This window comes from Falco cherrug, chromosome 11 (genome assembly GCF_023634085.1).
Source record: "Falco cherrug isolate bFalChe1 chromosome 11, bFalChe1.pri, whole genome shotgun sequence".
Lineage (NCBI taxonomy): Eukaryota > Metazoa > Chordata > Aves > Falconiformes > Falconidae > Falco > Falco cherrug.
In genome coordinates this window covers 32,193,176-32,214,295 of record NC_073707.1, presented here as the reverse complement: position 1 = coordinate 32,214,295, position 21,120 = coordinate 32,193,176, and the positions used below count along the sequence as shown (strand labels likewise).

The window sequence follows — 21,120 nt, the reverse complement described above, 5'->3', positions numbered from 1 at the left end:
CCTCCAGCTGACAAGGCCCTTGCTTCTGAAATGAGTTCTAGGTCGTCTGGGAGTTTGTATTTCAACAAAATTTCCTTGGCTACCTGGGGGAAAATACTAACTACTGTTGATTCTTCTTTTCCAAAGATTTTATGAATTTTATAAATTCACAAAGCAGGTAGCTTTGTGCCTTGTTCTAACGCACTGAGTGCTGTCAGTGACATGCAATTTCCAAAGCATGATATATTTTGCCTTAGATAACTCATCTCCAGCTCACTTCTAATCAATTTTCATTTTCCTTGATATGTAATTTAATACGGTTCATATATATATGTTGGAATAACAGTAACATAGTTACAGGAACTCATACTCAGCTGACAGGAAAAGCCAAAAAAGTTAAAAACATTTTCAATTTAACAAAACTTTCTGGTCCAGCAGAGTCATTGATATGTTCTCTTTATGGTTCATCTTATGTATGGAGAATTTGGAATGGAATTAAAGAATTCAGGGGGAAATAACATAGGAAAGCACTGTCATGCATGTTACTGGACCCCTCACTGTTCGAGGACAGGCTTAGCCAAATCATCTGAAACAAACTCCTCCAAAAGGAGATGCAGCATTTAACAGTAGGATATTCCAAACACTGTTTTACCCCAAGTTCTTTTCTCCTAGCCACAATCTGGAGGAGCCTGAGAAGATGGTGCTGTTCGGCTTGATCCAGCTGAGCCATCAGTGCCACCAGCTCCCTCAGATGGAGGTTTATCAGCTGCGGTTGCTTCTCGTACAGAGCAGGCAGGACACGCAGCAGCATCGAGTTCCCTGAGAACAGAGCAAATAAGAGACTGGTGACTGACTGCTGGGCAATACCCTGCAGCTGGAGAGAGCCCTAGAAAACCAGCACACACCTGGAGACACCAGTTTTGAAGAGTCATCAGTACAAAACCTGGGAGGCCTAAAACACACTGTAGAAAAATATATACTGGGCCAAGAAGCCCAATAAACAACCTAAAAAGAATGAATCATGGCAAGTATAACAATGTAGATGTAAAAAAAAAAAAAATCCCATTAATTATAGTTCATTCTCAAGTACAAGGCTTCTTAATGAGCTTTCAGATTTGGATGATGCTCTGTGGAATCCTAGACCAATCCAAGTGTGATTTAAATTAACCAAAAATAAAAAAAAAAGGCAGCTAGAAAGCATGTAAAAGCTATATTTCTCTTTTGTTGAGATTCAGACTTTCAAATTAAATAAGCAGCATATGGAAAGAATAGTTGGTTATTAAGAGAACTAAATATGCATGACAGTAAATTTGAACATAAATAGTTAAGGATGCCACTTCCAGGAATAGAAAGGAGCCAGAAAGAGTCAACTGCAGACAGACAAAGATATACAAAACACTCTCTCACACATTTTCTTAAGATGTCTGTGCAAAATTCAATTTGAAACCCAGGCTCATACCAAAATATATAACTTCACATCGCTGTACATGCCTGCCTCAATATATTTAAGTTTTACTTGAACAACATATGGAAAACATCTGCCTATTGCAATGTAGCACAGCTCTTTTTTGTAAACCCCCGTAAGTCCTTAAGGTCTCTTTGGATTTGGTTTCCAATAGGAACTAGCTCTCTGGCCTGCTGCTTTTTCTCCCATTTAAATATGAGCCTTGTAATTTTGGAAGATAAGCAGGTCACTTCATGGATGGTAGGAAAAGGATATATGGTTCAGACTGGACCACATCGTGCTCTTGCCAGATATGAAAACGTACCCCAAGATATTGTCAGGTTTTGCAACATCACCTCTGAGCCAAATAACTAAGATATAATTCATTGCACGTTCAGACAACTTTTAGTCGACCAGCTTGTAACGATCCCTAAGGGGTCTTTATGATTCAGAGAGCACCTCCACACTATTCATCCAGCCACACTTCTGCAACCTTATCCTGAACCATTTACTCTGCTTGAAGAACCATTGGCTTCTTGAAGGCAGCTCTGAGCCCTCTGTACAGCTGCTGCAGTGCTAAAGGCAAGGTTCAGAGCCCACCTCTACTCCCATGGACACAGTGAATTTCTGTCTTGTTCTTTGCTATTAGACAAAGCAGAAAGGCCAGTTGCAAAGGGAATACAATTGCTGATTAATTACCCTAAACAGATTAGCAAGCTCTTCTGTTCTGACCATTTTCTAGCCACATTCTTTGTGCAAATCTCTTCCTGATGTTACAAGTGAATATGTATAAAAAGTGCCACCACTTTTACAAGTGTCACTAACATATCATGGGATTCATACAAAGCACCGATTCACCCAAAGTTAGGACCAAAATTGTGAGAGGATGCATTTACCTGAACTTCTCTAGACTTTAATTAGAGTTTGAAATTGAAAAATTTTGTAACCGAATACACTAAAAATTACTTTCTTCTCAGGATAATTTAGTGCTTACAGAAATAAGTCCTTTCTTTGCACTTGCACACATTTAGCTTCCACTGGAAGATTTCTGCCCACATGGAACAGAGCCCTTAAGCTCCAGTTGAATTTCAGCAATGGTAACAATTGCAAAAGAAGAAATTCCCATGCTCCTGGATGGGCAAAATCATCTCAGCTGTAAAAGTGCAGAGGGAAGGAATTCAGCAGAGATTAACAAAAACTAACAGCTTTAAACAACAAAAGACAGCCACTAATCTGAGACACGCTATTGCCTAAACCAGGATTCCTGTCACAGGTATCTAGAAAGTAAGACTAATTATGCAATCTGAGAAAACAAGCATTTTAAGTATCGGATGCACTAGAGGAGTGATGCAATTTGACTTGACACAACATGATGGATAACAGCCATGAAACTTCTCTGCATAAAAATACTTTGTACAAATGCAAATTGGGCAGTTCCCTACAGCAAACATTGCCAGCTTTATATTCATTAACCAAGATAAATGAAAATCAAAGGCAATTTAGAAGCAACCCCATCACTTTGGAGTGATATTCAAGTGAACTCACTATCATGGAACTGCTTTTAATTGAATAAAACTCTTGCCATTTGTTAGTCACACCTTTTCAGTTTCTAAGGGATTTACATGCAGCTTTACACATGCAGCTCACCAACCTTCTGATTCTTAGAGCTCAGGCAGGCAGAGGTGATTATTGTGCCCATTCCCAAGTAATTCACTTTTTTCCATCTTGCTTCATCTGTCTCAGTCTAAACTAAGAGCCTGAAAAGTATGTTTGTTGTCTGAGAATGGAAAAAACATTATACTCAACTCCTCAATTACCTTCTTTCCCTCTTCCTTCCCCTACCACCCTTACCCCCAATACTTTCCAGATTAGATTTTCTCAGACTTTCCAAGCAGACCACACACTGGGAATTATGCAACTCAGGCAGAAAGTAACGTACAGCTGGGGACACTCCATGGCTTTGCACCCTTGGCTGCAAGCCAGGCAGGGAGGAGGCAGGAGGCATGGACAGCAAGAGGAAGCACCTCAGTGTGCTGCGATGGTGCCAGCCCACCCAGCTGCCCCAGGACTGTGCCCCGGGCACACTTTGGCCACATTCCCCGCACATGCGAATTGCAGAAGTTCCCTTGTGCTCAGTCTCTGCTCTGCCCAACCCAGCAGTGCAGAGGGCTTGTAAAAAACAATGAGCCTGGTAGCACACTTGTCCTGGTTTCGGCTTAGGACAGATATAATTTTGTACTTAGTTGTCAGCTGGGGTTAAACCACAACAACACTGCAACCAACAAGGAGCTCTCGAAGCTATATACAGCAGCGTTTTGACATTCACTACAAACTGAGTATTCAAAGATAAAAGTTCGTGCACCAAGACTTATTTTTTTTCCCTGGAATGAGTCAAGTTAGGCACGTATCTCCCCGAAAACGTTCACTTCTACTTCACCAAACTTTTGAGGTTTCTAATAAATAGTAATGTTGAACCAATATATTATTTGCATTTGCAAGAGAGCAGTTGGAACACCGTATACCCACAGGGTGAAACGGTGAGACAGCTTGGCCCACAGGAACAGCACAGTCCCGTGGCCAGCAGCCCAGCACACAGGTAGCTCAGAGGTTTGCACCCCAAGGCTGGGTGCTGGGAGGCATCTGGTGCAGCAGCACAGCAGCCTTCTGCACCCCCAGGGCAGGCAGCTCCAGCCCTACCTGCCTCCTCGGGAAAAGGTGACACCTGCAAAGCCCCTCCTGGTCCCCACCGCAGAAAGGGCGATGGCTGAGGCCACGCACGCTGCCTCTGCTGCCGCGTGCAGCTGCACCTCCCGCTCGTGGCCCAGGTGTCAGAAACAGAATGAGACAGAACAGAAATGCTGGGCTCTCTTTACACACTCCCATGCAATAATAAGGGGCTAAACCAGAGTCTCACATGGAAAGGGAACACGGATTACGAGTTACATACAATTATGTGGGGGTTTGGTAGTATTCTCTGAATATTTCATAGTCTTTATATAACTTGCACCATATTACCCCTAATCTCACTTAAGCAATACATCTCTGAAATAATTAATGGCCCATTGAACTGATAAACTTTCCAGAATTTAAAACAGATTAACACCAATAACAATAATACTTGGCACTAGATTAATGTCTAATCCCAAAGTGCCTTGTTTTGTTCTTTCAAAGTTAACAGAAAGTTAATCATGCAGCTGCTAATCTATGTGCTCTTGAAACAAGATACTAGCAGTAACATATTATCCACATAGTTATGATGTTGTTACTGGTAATTAGGGCTAGAAAAGCAAAACTTTTAACAAGCTGTCTTTACAAATTCTCCTTTATTGCTTAAAGCAGTAAGCTGTTTGCATATAATAGAAGGTTTTACGTATCACTATCAAAAAAAGCTACAATATTTAGGTTAAACTACACAAGTGTATCCAAACCAACTCCAGGTATATTTATTTTTCTACCAGTCCCCTCCAGAGCCCTGGCACATACCAACTACAAAATTAGTTTGCAGAGAACACTTCCCTTCCCAGAAACAACACAAAAATAACATAACTGATGCAGTCTGCGCTTGTAGGCTTGTGAACTCCAAGTGATTTTCATCCCCCGCTCTCACCCTCGCATTGCTGCACGTTACAGCAATCTGCTCTGGGAGGGGAAGCGGCAGCTCGCAAGAGCAGCTTTCCCCATTTCTTCCCCTCCACGAGTCAGCACATCTCCCCCAGTGCAAACCTGGAAGGCTGGAATTGAGCAAGCTGCACGCCCCCTTCTCCTCCCGGCCAAAACCAACAGTCAGAAGTGCTCTTATTACAACACTGGCACTAGCATTGCTCATTCATTCAAGCCGAGGCACTCGGAGCATTTATTAGGGGCTCACTGCATCTCACTCGCAGTCTTGTCTCTGCTGAAGTCTGACTTAGACTTGAGCTCCAGACAGCCCAGCTGTTTTCAGGAAGCAGCTAGAGAATGCTGCCCCAAGAAATACTTTTGCTGCTTACACTGTTCTGTGTTTTCAGGGCTTCTGTTTCTGTTCTGGATGAAGATGATGACTATGATCTCATGTATGTGAATCTGGATAATGAAATTGAAGGTCCAGGTCTTGGTACAGAGGAAAGTAAGTAGATTTAAACTAAATTTGTGTTAAGTGCAGAATTGCATTCCTTGTTGCTTGTCTCTTGAAGCAGTTATTACAAACAATATTTTTTTTCCAGACAAAGAAGCATGTGCTTGCACCAGTAGATTATTACTGACAGCAAGTGCTAAAGCACTTGGATGGTGTGCCTTGGAATTTACTTTATACTCTTTATTTTTCAGTCTTCCTGCAAGAGACTGATGATCACAGTTTTAGAATTGCTATTGTACACATTATTTTACTTTTTTGTTTTGATAATAGAGGGAAACACAGTGACGGTCTGGAGCACTTAAGCTTTGCACAGAGCAAGATTTTGTCAAATACTTCTGTTTAAAAATGTAAGTAACAAAGGAATAGCAACATCTGTATCTTCCATTCCAGCTGTTTCATGCGACTGCCAGCGAGAGCACACTAAATGGGACAAGCTCTTCATCATGCTTGAGAACTCGCAGATGAAAGAGAACATGATGCTGCAGGCAATGGACGAGGTCCTGAAGGTGGACCTGCAGACCCTGAAAGCAGAGCTGAGCCAGCTCACCACCAACCTCGCAGGCACCTTCACTGCTGCAGTTGAAAAAGTCACCTCCCACATCGTGTCACAGGTAGAGCAGGTGCTTGTGAGGAACAGTGACCAAGCTGAAGAAGCCAAGCGGCTTCATGAGTCTGAGCAAGGAAAGGTTCTTGAGCATGTTCTGCTGCTGAGCCACAACATGTCCAGCAGGCTCAGCCGCCTGGAGAGCACTTGGCTAAGGAGGTCTGAGGCAGAGGCTCAGGAGACAGCTTTTCAGCAGGACAAATTCAGTCCCACCAGAGGAGACAATCTCATTTTGAACTCTCTGTGGAAAGAGCTACAGCAAACCAGAGCTGAACTGAAGGCATCGCAGAAATGGGCAGCTCAGCACTTACTGCCAGCAGGTAAGTCCACGTGCACTATGCTTTACCAGAGAGCTCCCTTGGGCCTGTCCAAACAGACATCCTATAAACACCCCTCTTAAGCACCTTCCTCTGCATGCAACTCCAAAGCAATCTTATGAATCTAAATCCAAAGCAGCTTTGAGCAGTCTGTACATACAGGGAGGGAACCCATTAACTGATCTCAAAAAACAGGCACCAAACTTTTCAGCGTGGGATCAAAGAAGTGTTCAAAGTCATTTACACAGGGCAAATGCAGCTAGGATCCCACCTCCTGCAGGCTCTCCCACATTAAAATGAATGCCAGAGAGCAGCAAACATATTGCAAACGTACAATTTATGTTTGCTTACCTTTTACCTTCCCAGCTGGTAACTCCTATGCCTATGTACTAGCCACTGAGCTCTCCTGTTGTCTTCATGCATGTGTCCTTCCTCTTCCTAAACTAAACATTGTCTCACCAACTGCAAGTGCCCAAGAGCAGATCTAAATCCAAGGACACACTGCTGATGTCAACCAGCTAAGCATGCTTCCTGCAGCAGGGAGGGCACATTCACTGCATGCAACTGTCAGCACAGAATATTTCCTCAAGCATGGAAAAATTAGTAACACTGTGGTGGTGGTGTTTTGTTTTTTGGGTCTTTTTCCGCCCTTCCAAAATGTTTGCATTGGTCAGCAAGTGAGGTGGTCATAGAAAGCTGAGTTCATGTACCAAATTTTATGTAATTTTTTTTTCTGTGCACTTTAATATAACACCCAAAAAGCAGCTACAGCAACTTGGGGAAGGGAAATCATACCCCCATCTATTTCAAGTGGGGGTGCAAAATTGCTACATGCACAACATAACTACTTTGAATACAACTCTGCCTACCAGGTAGCTATCACCACATGTCATCTAAATGTTGACATGTCTTTAATGACCATTTTTTTCCATAAATCTAAGTTACTGCAGCTTAAAAACCCCACAGAAATCTGCACTTGCAGAATCCTGCAGGGGTGTGTGAATAGGAAATTAGGGGTGCAGTTACACCAGCCTTGCCAGCAACCCTTAGCAGTACCACCAGCGCTGAGCTCTTACTCAAGTAAGCAAGGGGTGCTTCTCATAACTGCTAAAGCAAAGGCAACAACATACACAAACCTATTGCAATACAAACACAACAGTAGTTTACACCAAAGCATTTTACAATCTAATGTGAATCTATCCTTTCATGCAGGGCATGGATTCAGCTTTATAAGTAAATTGCTTTTACTCCTTTATTTGTCATAACACTTCAGTAATCTTTGTGTAACAGGAGTAGATCTTACAGCATATCCCTTTTTTCTCAAACACACGCATCTTGCCTTCCAGAAAGCATGAGCTCATTCTTTATCTCCCTCCTGTAACACGGCCAGCCTTGCAGTCAGCTACTCTGCACTAGATGAGAGTAACAAACTTGATCAGCGTTAAGGATCTCAGTCTCACCAGTAGAAATCCAGATTCTTTCCACTGGTTCCTACATGACTTTTTATACAAATATTCTTATTTTTAATTTAAGGGATACATTTTAAAGTACTTCCAGAGCATGTCTCTGGAAATTTTTTTTTCAAGGGAATTTTTAGCAACTGACTTCAATTTCTCACATCTTGAATTACTGCCAGCCATACTCTTCAGGGACTTCCTAATCACACTTTTTGTTCTTCAGTGAGGCTGTTTTTAATTTTGTTTAGGCCTTGATAATAAAGCCTGAAAGCTTGCTAATTAAAAGCTTTTTCACAATAGTGTTCCCAAGTAGCATTTTAAGGAGTATCCCAACAGTTGTTGGCTGCCCCCGCCCCTCCTCAAAAAAGCCAAAGAAGAAATGTAAAATCTTCTCAAAGTTGAAGGGAAGCAGTCTATGAAATAACACAGCAGCACAATCCTGGAGGACACAAAGAGTCCTTCATGCACTGAAGCAGAAATTTCCACACACGGTTTAGACATTTTAGATCCTCTAACTTGTTTGAACAGGAAGCGAACCAGCTTAATTGTAGAAGGGGGCTGCCTTTTCGCCTGTACCGCCTAGAATATTAAGTTATATACAACTAGGGAACAGTACAGAGAATACCAAAAATGGCTTGGGTCTAGTGATCATCAGTTACTTTTCCAAGTTTCATTAAGTTCTGTTAGTGATTTTAACTAATTTCTATATATCAACATATTGATTAATTGCAGATGAGAGATGAACCATTTAAAAAAATATCAGTCTTTTACACATTTCCCATGCTTTACCAGTGCACATGAAAGTTACCGACCAACAGCCCTAAAGGCAGAGTTGGAAAAGGAAGTCATGATAATGAAAACACACATCCCAGCATGCTTCTGTCAACACTCCCTGTGCCTGCTTCGCAGTAGCCCCTGTCCCCTTCTCCTCTGCCAGTCAGTTCTCCATGAGACAACTGTGGGACACTGCCTAACTGCTCGTGACAGCTACCCAGCAGCTCTGTTTCTCCTGCCACAGCAGCAGCTTCACACTGCTATCCCAGGAATGGCACAGTATCTAAACCTGCCATTTGATAGATCACTGAACCCATTCCCATCATAACATTACCATTTCCATCACTTCATACTGAAAAAGGAGACAAGGCTAAAACAAGACCTAAATGAAACAGAGAGGACTACCCAATGTAATTACCCAACACAAAGTACTAATTTCTCTAGGTAACCCAGCAAAAGAGAAGCTCTCCCAGGAGGCATGTCAGAACAGAAGACATCTGCCCCACACAGACCCTCAGGGAAGCCCAATTTCCCATGGCAAGCACCAGGGAGGACAGGCAGCATTAAACCTAAACGTCATTTCGCATAGCACAAGACTACAGAATACAACACATTTGCAGTGCAAGAAGAGCCAAGCCTTGCTCCTGCAGCCTGACTAGCCCTTAGCCCCTTTGCCATAGTGTTCGGCAAATTCATCCATCAGATCTGGAAGCTTCTTCACAGCACCCCATAGGTGGGTTCCTACATCCCACTGGATGAGCTGAGCTCTCGGCTCCCTTTGAGAAGCCCAGAAGCAAGCATATGTCAAGGGTCCTAACTGTGCATGTACAAAGAGACTAGGTTTTATTTACCTAACAATCTTTGTAACTTTTTCAGGGTGTGAAACAGCGGTTCTATTTCCCATGCGTTCAAAAAAGATATTTGGGAGCGTTCACTCAACTGCTGGAATGAACCTTCACTCCTTTACTGCTTGTATCTGGATCAAGGTGACCGAGGCTTTGGACAAAACTATTGTCTTCTCCTACGGAACCAAGTTAAATCCATATGAAATCCAGCTTTATCTCAGCCGGGAGTCTGCGGTGCTTGTTGTTGGTGGTGATCAACACAAGTTAGCTGTCAAAAGCATTGTTGTTCCTGGGAAGTGGATCCATCTCTGCAGCTCCTGGAGCTCGGAGAACGGATCTGCATCCCTGTGGGTGAAGGGAGAGCTTGCAGCCAGTGCCTTGGACATTGCCAATGCTCACACCATTCCAGATGGAGGGATTTTGCAGATTGGTCAAGAAAGGAATGGGTGCTGTGTTGGAGGTGGATTTGATGAAGCTTTAGCCTTCTCTGGAAAATTAACTGGCTTTAACATGTGGGACAGAGTGCTCAGTGCCAAAGAGATAGCAGCACAGAGTGAAGAAGATGCATGCAGTACCAGGGGCAACATCATCGGGTGGGGAGTCACAGAAGTTTTGCTGTACGGGGGAGCCCAGTACATTTCTTAAATTCTGGCAAGACAGTTTCTAAAGTAGAGAACGTATTTCACGAAGACTGAATACCAATACATACGAGTAAACAAAGCTGTAGCAGCCCATGTCTCTTGAATTCCCAAGGAAAATTAGTGTTGCAAGTTTATAAAATGAGATACTATGGAAACAGGATTTGATCTCTGCTGTTTTGTCAAAACACTGAGAAAAATAATAAGCCCCCCCACACACAACTCCACACATCAAGGCATGATTTTGGAAAACCTGTTCCTGAGGTCAGATGGCCACTGTCTCTCTAGCACGTGTTTTCTGATGCATCAAAGTGAAAGGCGCTGTGGGCATTGCGGAGCTGAACAGCGCTCCTGGTATCCCTGCTGAAGCAAACTTCTCCGGCTGACCAGTCTTTGCAGAACAGACGTAAGGCTGCGCATCTGCCAGGTTCCTCCAGTCATTGGTTTTCATAGTGCTAATGTGAATTGTACAGAGGAACCACATAAACCAAGAAATGTGCTGTTTATTAATCATTGTTAGCAATTTGTAGACTATAACAAAACTAGCTCCTTGTTTAAAGCATTATTTATGCCATGGATTGACCTAACATATAAAATTAATATTCCCCATCATAATCTGATGTTACATTTGGAGAAAACACAGCTGTATTATATTGTAAATCGACTTTGTAATAATTTTATTGAAATTATTTTTGTAAAGATGCTCTGTAAATAAAGATACACTTTACTAAACTAAAACTCTCCATACTTCTCATGCACTGAAACTCAAAGTACCAATTGGGGATTTTCTGTGGTTTGAATCGTGCAGTTTTAGCTGCTAAAAGAAAAAGAACATAAATAGCAACATCTCATACAAACAGAGAGACCCTCAGAGGACTGAAATCCAAGCATTAGCCATAGACAGCTATAAAGACCTGTCATGATAACAATCCCTCTTGTGAATGCTGCCACGTGCAAGGATCTGCCACTCTAGGAGTTCTCCCACAAGGGCACGGTCACTTGTACGGAAGAGATGCTTTGACATGCTGACACATGTGCAGTGACCTGAGGCTGTGCTAGCACAGCGCTTAGAGGCTGAAGGAAGGATTGGGTTTGAAATATCCCCAAATAAAATAAAGTAAATCAATCGCTACCTCATGCTCAATGCTGGCCATCTGAGAAGAACATACTCCATTTTAAGATACCTTTAGATATCCAAAGTAACCAACTCGCTTGATGATAAAAGGAGGTTTGTACAAGGCAGAATTGATGAATATTCAGCGGCAGTAGCTTTCTTTTTCTCATGTTCACAAGCTTATCTGAAATCCAGCAAAAATATAGGGCTGGATACAGTGCATAAGAAGCATATGCACTGAGCCAAGACACAGGTGGTGATTTGCGTGTGGAAAACAGAGCAGAAGTAGACAATGATGAACAGTCATTTGCTGGATATGTAACCATTTATGACAAGAACAATTATTCACTACCTGATGAAGCTTCTGAACAAGTTATTGTGAAAAACATCTTGTTCAAAGCAATTCTTATTTCCACTGGAAGCAGCCCACCCTTCTGCTCTATTCACATGTTTCTCTGTCTTTCTCATTCTCTACAGACGTCCTAAGAACTCACTTTGGAAAGTTTCTTGACATGTTGCTGCCATGCTTATTCCTGAATATGATGCAACTACCAGATCCTTCCATAATACAAAAGTAGTAAGAAAAATCTGTAACAAGGTAATTTTCACATTACTAAGCCATTCAGGGGGGTTGTGCATCATACCTAAAGTTATATGACCTGCTCCAAAGTTTTGGCAACACTGTTTATTTAAGGTAAAAAATAACCACTCCAATTGCTGGAATTTCTCCTATTACTCTGCAATAAAAATGTATCTGAATTATAAATGCTTAGTAGTAAGCACAACAAAAATCCCTTACTAGATAGTATCTGCAAATAACCTTAACTACAGAACAATGAAAGATTACCTCCGTTCCTCTGCTGTCAGTCAGAAAACAGACCTTCAGACTTACAAAAACCACTTGAGGTCCCAACGTCGTGCAAGGGCAAAACCACTCTCAAATCCTCTTTCCATACAGTGCCCTCCATTAAATAAAAACAAATGTCTATGAAACACAGCAGAAAAAGCAAAATCCTCAAAAAGATTACCAGAAGTCCTCCCCGACTACTTTTCTTACTATACCTCATACCTGAAATGCCTTGTCTTGGAAGTAACTTTCTTCTATCTCTGTTCTGGTTTGGCAGGTGACCAAATACAAAGCCAGTCCTCTCATTCTCACTGACTCAGCTGAAAAACTCTCCTCTCTCCAACTGCTTTGCTCTTCATTTATCATCTCTGCGGACTAGCAAAGCTTAGTCCCCTCCTGCCCAGCACCACAAGTCACCTCCATTAGCATGCTTCTCCCTTTCCTTCCCAGCTTAGCTATATTTTTCTTTGTCAACAGTTACTTTGCCTGTTTGGAAAACACCAAGTAAACACTGTTTTGGGGAAGTTCGGACTCTAATTACAGAAAACCCACTGCTCTTGCACTACAAAGGTAGAAATGAAGGAGCAAGTGCAAGGCATGCGTGCTGGGAGCAAGTTGCTGAGCCCGGTTCTGCTCTCTGCCGAATGCAACATCCACACCCCTTGCCTGAGCTCCTCTGGAAGGTGGAGCAGCCATGGGACTCTCAGATTACAAAGATGACTGCAGGGTAGTTTTGCTGCTGTCCCCTGGAAACTGGAATAAATTTGCCTGATCCCTTATGCTGATGGAAGGTATCAGCACGGCGCCTGTCAGCATCAGGGCGCAGTACAGACATTTGCATGTTTAGAAGCTGAGTTCACACTAACTGGAACAGAGTAGTTAAACACTCTTTCTGAAGAACTCTTTTTTAACTAATAAGATAAGAAACCGATTATGCAGCCAAACAGTTGCCCCAAGTAATCAAAAAATCCAGTTAGCTCTCAAACACCCACGGGCAACAGGCCAAAGTCTACTGTCAGTCTCGCTGGTGCCATTAGGCTGAGCCCTGTCTGTGCAGCACCAGAACAAGGCCCTTTGACTGCACGCTGCTTTGTCAATTCATCCTTAGCAGCTTATCCTCTTGCTTCCCTTCTCCCTTCAGCAAACACACAGTCTTTAAGCGTGGTTCTTAGCCTGCTGCAAACCAACCTTTTTATGCCCGAAATACAAATTACTACAGTGCAATTAAGCCACTATGCAGAGCAAAGCACTTTGCCTATTCAGAGTGCTCTCTTCCAATTTCCAAACCTGATGTCCACAGCAACATCTGCTGGTAGAATAACATAAATACACAAAACTGTTCAGGCACAGTCACGATGAAACCTTCAGTTGTGGGTGCGTATCACTTTTCCAAAACCTATGGCTATACCATAAAATCTGTTTCAATCTATTTCTTTTAATTAACAGTACTGAGTTACAAGTGGTAATGCACAATGTTAACACATAAACACTAATGTCACAAGTCTTAAAAGAATTATCCATGTGGCTTTATAAGTTGTTAGCAATATTCTGTTCTTGGACTCTACTCAATTAATGTTATCACATACCTCATACATATTTATCATGTTTATTATACATTCCTCCTTAAACAAAGCAGACTGAAATATGCAAACCCTTTCCATAATGTCTCAAGGACAAAATTACTTTCTATCTTAGCTGCTGCTCCATAATACACTATGTTTTTTAATAAATACAGAATGCACACATTTAATTTGAAGGCTTAACATCTTCATAACAACGTTCTTGGAATAATTAGACAGCTACTGCTACTTACGCTGCTACCCCTACTTGAAGAAAAACAGTGATTTTACTACTGCAGTAGTGCTCTATTGCAACAAATACTGTGAACCTTACTACTTCAACTAAATTGGACGGTTTTTTGTAGAAGTATGAATATTTCTGGCTTTTTAAACCACAAAAGTAAACTGTACAGAGTTCAGCAACAATATTCTATATAAAGCTAATAATGTAGGCAAAATTAAAGAACCACTACAAAAGCTTTTATATCTTACATCTGACTATTTTGCCACAGAATGGGATTCATTTCATCCCCATTTATATTTTGGAGTATGGCCAATAACACTAATAGAAAGGCTAAGAGCCCAGTAACTGGTGTCTCCTATCATGGCTTATAATTTGAAGTCCATTAGTGCGGTACACTAGCAATACAGATTATTTCCTGCCCCATGGGTCATCCAATCTATAAAGAAACTTCCACAGTCAACAAGGTTCAGTAACTTCCCATATTCTTGAAAGGTCTTCTTTGATATAGTCTATTGTTAGATTGGCTCTCACATGTTTTATCACATGTTTATAGATAGTCTATATGTCTGCCTTATACAAACAACTACATTATACATAAAAAACATGTATGAGGATGTATGTGTATATGCCTAATACAGCCTAACTAATCTAATGGTGGGCACGCTGAAGGACTAAATCAAAAAATCTCAGCAAGGTCATACCTTGAAGGACACTTTTGACAATGGTGTCTGTGTGATCAGCCAGCAGATCTGCTTTAGCGATTGCAGCCAAGGATAGATAACTTGACATGTTTCTGCACAGTTCCTTATTGCCCCTCTGAAGAAATTTCACTGCCACTGGAACAGCTAGGGCCATTACCGGAGGTCGATTGTAATTCTGTAAAAAACATGAAAAAGCACTGAAAAATAAGCAGCTGAAAAAAATGATTAAAATAAAGTCTCATGCTGATCAGAGTAGAAAAACAAAAAATCAAAACAACGGGGGAAGGGGAGGGAGCATGAAAAACATGTCAAGAAAGGTTATGTTTTGGTAACACCACTGAAGGCAGACTTCAAAGAAAGAGCAAGTAAGGAAATCTGAAACTACTGCACCACAAAATCCTAATAATGCACCTATTTTTGTCTTCTGCAAGAGGAGGAGAACACATGGCATGAAGTGTACCAGTTAACATTTAACTGCTGTAACATTTCTAACAAGACATTTTTTGTTTGGTGCTCAGAGAAGATGGTAGAAGCCGTATCCATTATCCACACAGAGAATTTTCATTCCAAAGCATACGAAGCACCTTGGAAGAGTCACTCAGTGCTGTTGACTGGTAAACACTGCTCCCTGCTGTAACAGAGGCATTGCCACCTTTCATTCCTCCACCACAGTAACGTGCCCCATGCCAACCTCCAGCCCCAAGCAGGGCAGCCCAATGCACAGTCAAGGCTCAGGGAGACAATTTCAAGTACGGGTAAACCTTCACCAGCAGAAGTCACAGCTTCCCTCTTCTAAACTGAAGCGTGTTACAAGCTTGAGTTTTAGCCTATCTTTGTGCTGGCCGAGACTACATGAAGAAAGGACTCCTCTGTTCCCAGAACCAGATCTCATGCTAAGCCACTGGAACTAAATCAAAAAGCAAACCAGTGAAATGAGGAAAAGCGTACACATAAGTAAATGTACTGGGAGACTTGCTCACCAGGTAATAGCTTTAGTATTCATCATCAACTTTCCTGTAATAATTAAGTTCTCCTTTTTTAAACTCCAGACAATTTCTCTGAAAACCAGGGTCAAGTGAAATTTTTCAGGACCACTACCTTCTGTCCTCAAAATGGCACCAAGCTTCACCAGTCTTGGGGGTACCTGCACGTACACTTACGTTTCGACATTAAGGTCAAAAAAGGTTTTCTGCAACTATTTGTATACATGAAATTGTGTGCAGAGACTGTACACATCTATTGCACATTAAATTCCCAGACATAACTGCCCTTGAAACTAATAGGATATGTTAATGTGTAACTGAGGACCTACATTCTCTCTGAAGCTTCCTTAATCAGTGCTTTTCTCTCTTCTTCACTCAGTTTTTAACATCTCTTTGAAACTAGAGTACATCATTGTTTTTGAAAATAATCCTGCAATATGATTATATTTAATTAGCATCTGAAATCGCAAGCAACCTCTGGAGCCCAGATGTTTCAGAAAGCAAAAAAATAGTGCAAAGGCAGTCCATACTTAACACATGCTCATTCTCGTTCAGCACTGAAAAAATAAATTCAGTCCTGAGAAATAACAAATCTGTTATGCCATATACCCTGCCATGTTGCCTCCTAGGCCAGCTCTGCCTCCATCAGCAGTAAGTGCCTTTGCCATCAGCCTCACGGAGGGCAGGACTGACCCTAATTAAGGTTGCATTATGCTACTCAACCAATACAAATGAGCCAAGCTAAGTGGCTATAAGGATTTTTCCTCGCAACAGAGACCTGCCAAGCAATAGAGTTCTGCACTTGCTTCAGGACAGTCCCTTTCTGCCAGCCTCTAAGGAAGATGGGGCTGCAGCAGCTCCTAGGTGTCAAGATGGCTCATTGTGGCAACTGTCATATGACAAAAACCTGCATCTTCCATGAGAAAAGCCCTTAAAATGAACAGAGCTTTATGCAGCTGCGTGTTTACATCAACATAATGCCTCATTATATTTGGCTGAGTAGGAGCCAAATTCTGCCTCCAAATTATACTCTAGGATTCCACACAGAAAGAATAGGAAGATAAGGTCTGGCCCTCCAAATAGGATTTAAAAGATCAAAGAAAATTCCAACCAAAGCACAATTTATTTATTTTTTTGCTACAATAAAGATAAAATACTTAGTTAAGAAAAGTTTTGAATTCAGATGGACGGAGAAAGTTTTCATTTGTTCCATTATAAGTATCAGGGCATGAATGCACACTTATGAAAATGTGAAGGTGACAGTGAAAAACAGATTTCAATAATACGATATAGTGATGTCCGCAAACCTAGGGGACCTCCCTGCTGCTAACATCAACGGAAACACGCTGTGAGATTCAACCCATCTGTCAGATATTCATTACTACTACAACTATCCCTCATGCATTGTACAAAAACTCATTTATGCCTTCTTTCTTTTTTTATGCAAAGGAACTTTCTGATAATAGCTCTGTTTCTGGGAACAGTAAATGTACTTTTATAACTTTCTCATTTCAATGAACTTTTCTTTTCTTGAAGTTATCTGCCACACAGTGCAATCTCCAAAACATCTGGATATGAGCTAGCTTGATTTAGGTACACAGTTGCCAACAGCACAAACTGAAAGCTTAGACAAGACATTGCATACTTTAGTATTTTTATGAAATATGATTTCTAAAGTACCGCAGAGACAAAAAACGATTTTACAATGTACAGCCTCTTGTCTGGAAAGTTTAAGCCGTGCTGTAATCAGTATCCAAATCCAGTTACTGTCCCACCTGAAGGGACACGAGACAGAAAGGGAGATAACCAGCATCTCCAGGAACGCATTGCCTATCAGAAAGCACGGCACCTACCAAAAGCAGTGGGGACACAACCCCAAGATACCACTGGCCTGCACGGGATGTGTTACTGTGCCCTGCGCGGGCGTGCAGCTTATGGTTCATGGCTCAGGGATGCCTGTGCGGTACAGAAAAAAGTCTTTCTAAGGTCCATCCACAGTCCTGACCAAACATCTGGCTAGAATACACCTCAGTTTCCCAAACCAAAATCAACAAGAACTTGGGCTTCAGAAAATGATATTTTTCCTTCTTTTAATATTTGCTATGTACTCTTTTTTGTGCGTCTTCAGAGTAAAAGAGTGGGGGTAAATAGAACTGACCATACCAAAGGATTGTAAAATAAAATTTCATTGAGGCAAATTCAGCACTGATGATATTTTTTCTGAAACTCTTTGTCTCTTTGGACTTTTAACACTTTAAGGCAAACTAGATGAGGAATCTGAGTAAGTTTATGGAACAATATATCCTACAAGGGGCTAAGTAGTACTTTCCATGGGACAGTGACCTACTTGTGCCACTATGGTTTGAATTTTTATAATGCAAGAACTTAAAAAAAAAAAAAACCACCAAATCAAACCACACACACATCTGATTCAAGAGGCAGAGGTAAAGAAAGGAACTACAAAATAGAGGTACCGCAAGCATCACCCCAGCGCAGCCTGTACAGAAAGGAACTTCATGGCAACTGTTTCTCCACCTGACATGGAGCTGGTTCCCATGAATTGTACTCACAGCTGAAACCCTGGAAACAACCCTGATTTCCGATTCCACTTAGATAACTGTGCACATAGGTTTCTCTATGGGTCTCTCCAGTGTATTATATTCCTCTCCCAACAAGGAATGATACTGCCTGCACTCCCAGCTAAAAAAAACCCAAGAAACAAACAGAACTGCCCACTCCCCACCCCCAAAATTACCCTGATTTAATACCAGATTCCTTTTCCCCTTTAAATGGCTTTTCACCCTCATCTTACTTTCTTAGGAAGTCTTGGAATAGCCCACTCTGATCCCCAAAAGTCTGTCATATACTAAAATGTCATTGTCTTAATCTTGCATCCACAGGGAGTGATAATTCATAGACTATTGAGTACAAATAGGACCCAACTTCAGCTGTTCTTTTAGCTAATATTTTGGGGACCCAAATATCTTTTTAATCTTCTTGTTGCTGCCTCCAACATGTAGTAAATTATTTTAAGAAATTATTCCTACACTCCTGGCCAGAGCACAACTTCTTTCTAATCCTCTATTTAGAGTAGCAGCAATCGGATTTCAGTTCAGAAGTCAGTTTTCTGTGTTGTATCTGGACCCAGCTTTTACAATCGAAATGTTAAGGGAGATCCTCCTTACTGACAGCATATCTACTGACCTAAATTTCACATCATTAAAATCTCTTAGACATTTTGCTGTTTTCCAGAAAAACTTGAAATAACAACTTCTGCCTTGGTATTAAGTGCTTTCAAATGAATCTTTCTGTAACCACAGAGAATTATAGCCTTGTGTCTCCCACTTTAATATTTACATGAAATGCAAATACTTGGAATTTATGGAGAATTAATGAAATCTGGCACTAAACAGTCAAGACACTTCTAAAGATAAGGAAGCTGCCAAAACTTTTGATTCACTGCAGCGGATGTCATGTACATGTAATAATATACATTAACGTTTGGGTCATATTCTTGGTTTTAAATAGATGCAGCCACATTCGTGCACCCTCAGAAAACAAAGTACAACCACATTTTAAAAAACAAAACTGAATAGCCAATGGATGAATTACGCTGCCTTGCTTTCAGCTCAGTCTCACCTGCAAGATACAGCTCATGATATCGGATGCAATTTTTGCATGTGGTGTGTCCTCATCTTTACCAGAAGGCTTCAGGTTGTGCTCTAGACAAGACTCCCAGAGAGCCACGAGGGCTTTCCCATGCTTTTCTATGGACGCCGTCTCCCTGATGGCAGTGGTGATGCGAGTGATGCAGATTTCCACCACAGCCTGGTCATTGTCATTGGTCTGGTAGTCCTGGTTAAAATGAAAAGACATTTGCCAAAGAATGCCCGCTCTTTTCAAGGACTTCACAAAATTTACTTGGAGACTTGAAGTTTTTGTAACTGCCAGGTGTCCATTTTCTCACTTGCAACTTTACTACAAACACTTAGCATCATTAAAACACAGAAATTCATAATTCCATAGAGAATTCACTGGTTTAGGTCCTCAATCTCATTACTGCAAGGTGTGGACTATGTTATAAAATGATTTTTAGTAGTCTGTCTCAAAGCATGGCCTTCTTGACCAGAGATTGCAGCCACACGCCCTAGAACCACTTGCACAGTCCTCTTATCCCATAACCATCCTAAAACTGAAACAGGAATCATTATATCCCAAATATTTCACATCATGTTGAGTCCCTGTTGTAAACACAGTTAGTTTCAATTAGTATCAGTGTAATGTGAATAAAAGTTAATTAAAATAGGCTTTATCACAAAATCCTGTAATCCCCTGTAATTACTGACACAGTTGCCAGGTGGATATGAAATGGCAGCACTCTGCCGTAACTAAGAGATTCACGATACACAATCACCATCCCTCAGCCTAACCTACGCTGTTCCACCCTAAAAAGTAATGAAGATGAAAGACAGACTGAAGTATTAATCAAAATTCATTCGTTTTGCTAGATGAGGCACATACATTTTTAAAAGGCTGGAGCCAAGTTCAGCACCAGCTTGCAGAAGTGCAGCTCCAGAGTTAGCCCCAGGGGCCCTGCGCTGCAGCACGGTGGGGCAGCGTATCACGGGCAGAAGCCACGACGTTTAGGTCTGTCTCAAAGCAATTCTCTGTCTTGCTGCACAGCTAGCCCTCTATGAGCTTTGCTTGGTCTGACAGAATAATCCACGCACTTAATAAAAAAAGAAAACATGCTTTCTCTTCTGTATAAGGTTACCTATTGATGAAGAGGTGAACAAGTTAACAGCCACTGGCTGGGATGGCACAAGAACAAACCCCTGGCAAGAGTCGTGGTCACTGGCTGCGCATGGCCACAGAGCACAGAGTGGTCCTGCCCGCACTGCTGTGCAACTCCTGACATTTGAGGAAAAACGTATCAAATCCAGGCTGTTCATACAGCAGGAACGGGGCAGCGCTGGAGCAGCTCCCCGATCTCTAGAGCCCTCTGGTGGGAACGGCTGCTCGGCAGTAGGGCGCGGCTTTAGCTGCTCAACACAGACCCGTGTGCTCATAAAACATTTTGTAGCAAATCCAGGCATTTTCTCTCAAAAAGTGTATTAGGGGGAATTTATGTAAAATTCCTGATAATCTGTAGTTAGGCGAGTCAAAGCACATCACAGACAGCAGTGGCAATGGCCAAAATATCTTGATTAATATTCTGAAAGACTGCAAATGTAATTGATGTCAAAGAAATGGACCAAAGAGAAAAGCCACACAGCACAGCAGCTGTCCTGATAGATGAGGCCGTTCTTGATGCAACCGGCAATGCCATGATGAATGCTCTGAGAGGCAGAGGTTTGCATGTTGCCAAAACTGATTTCTAAATTCACATGCTATATGACGTGCCAGAAAAGCGGTTGTGAGAACACATATGCGTGGCTAACTGAATATCCTAAGGCTCAAAAAATATTTTCCCTTCCTTCAGCAGACTGGAAGCAAGAAA

General features: G+C 41.7%; 2 protein-coding genes across 4 annotated transcripts in view; one reads left to right on the top strand and one right to left on the bottom strand.

The window, feature by feature from the left end:
- Window positions 1-21,120, bottom strand: part of VEPH1 (ventricular zone expressed PH domain containing 1) — a 102,015-nt gene that overhangs the window by 71,353 nt on the left and 9,542 nt on the right. For all 3 annotated transcript variants that reach the window (XR_008734485.1, XR_008734484.1, XM_027806661.2), the window contains exons 4-6: window positions 19,260-19,475; window positions 14,638-14,812; window positions 632-798 (exon numbers count right to left, since the gene is read on the bottom strand). Coding sequence is in view for 1 of the 3 variants with exons in the window: in XM_027806661.2 (XP_027662462.1) it covers window positions 632-798; window positions 14,638-14,812; window positions 19,260-19,475 (558 nt within the window). In the remaining 2 variants the exon portion in view is untranslated. The remainder of the gene's footprint in view (window positions 1-631; window positions 799-14,637; window positions 14,813-19,259; window positions 19,476-21,120) is intronic.
- PTX3 (pentraxin 3) lies at window positions 5,160-10,910 on the top strand. The gene is made up of 3 exons (XM_005440143.3): window positions 5,160-5,528; window positions 5,928-6,461; window positions 9,566-10,910. The coding sequence occupies exons 1-3, from the start codon at window positions 5,381-5,383 to the stop codon at window positions 10,177-10,179; spliced, it is 1,296 nt and encodes a 431-aa protein (XP_005440200.2). The 5' UTR covers window positions 5,160-5,380; the 3' UTR covers window positions 10,180-10,910.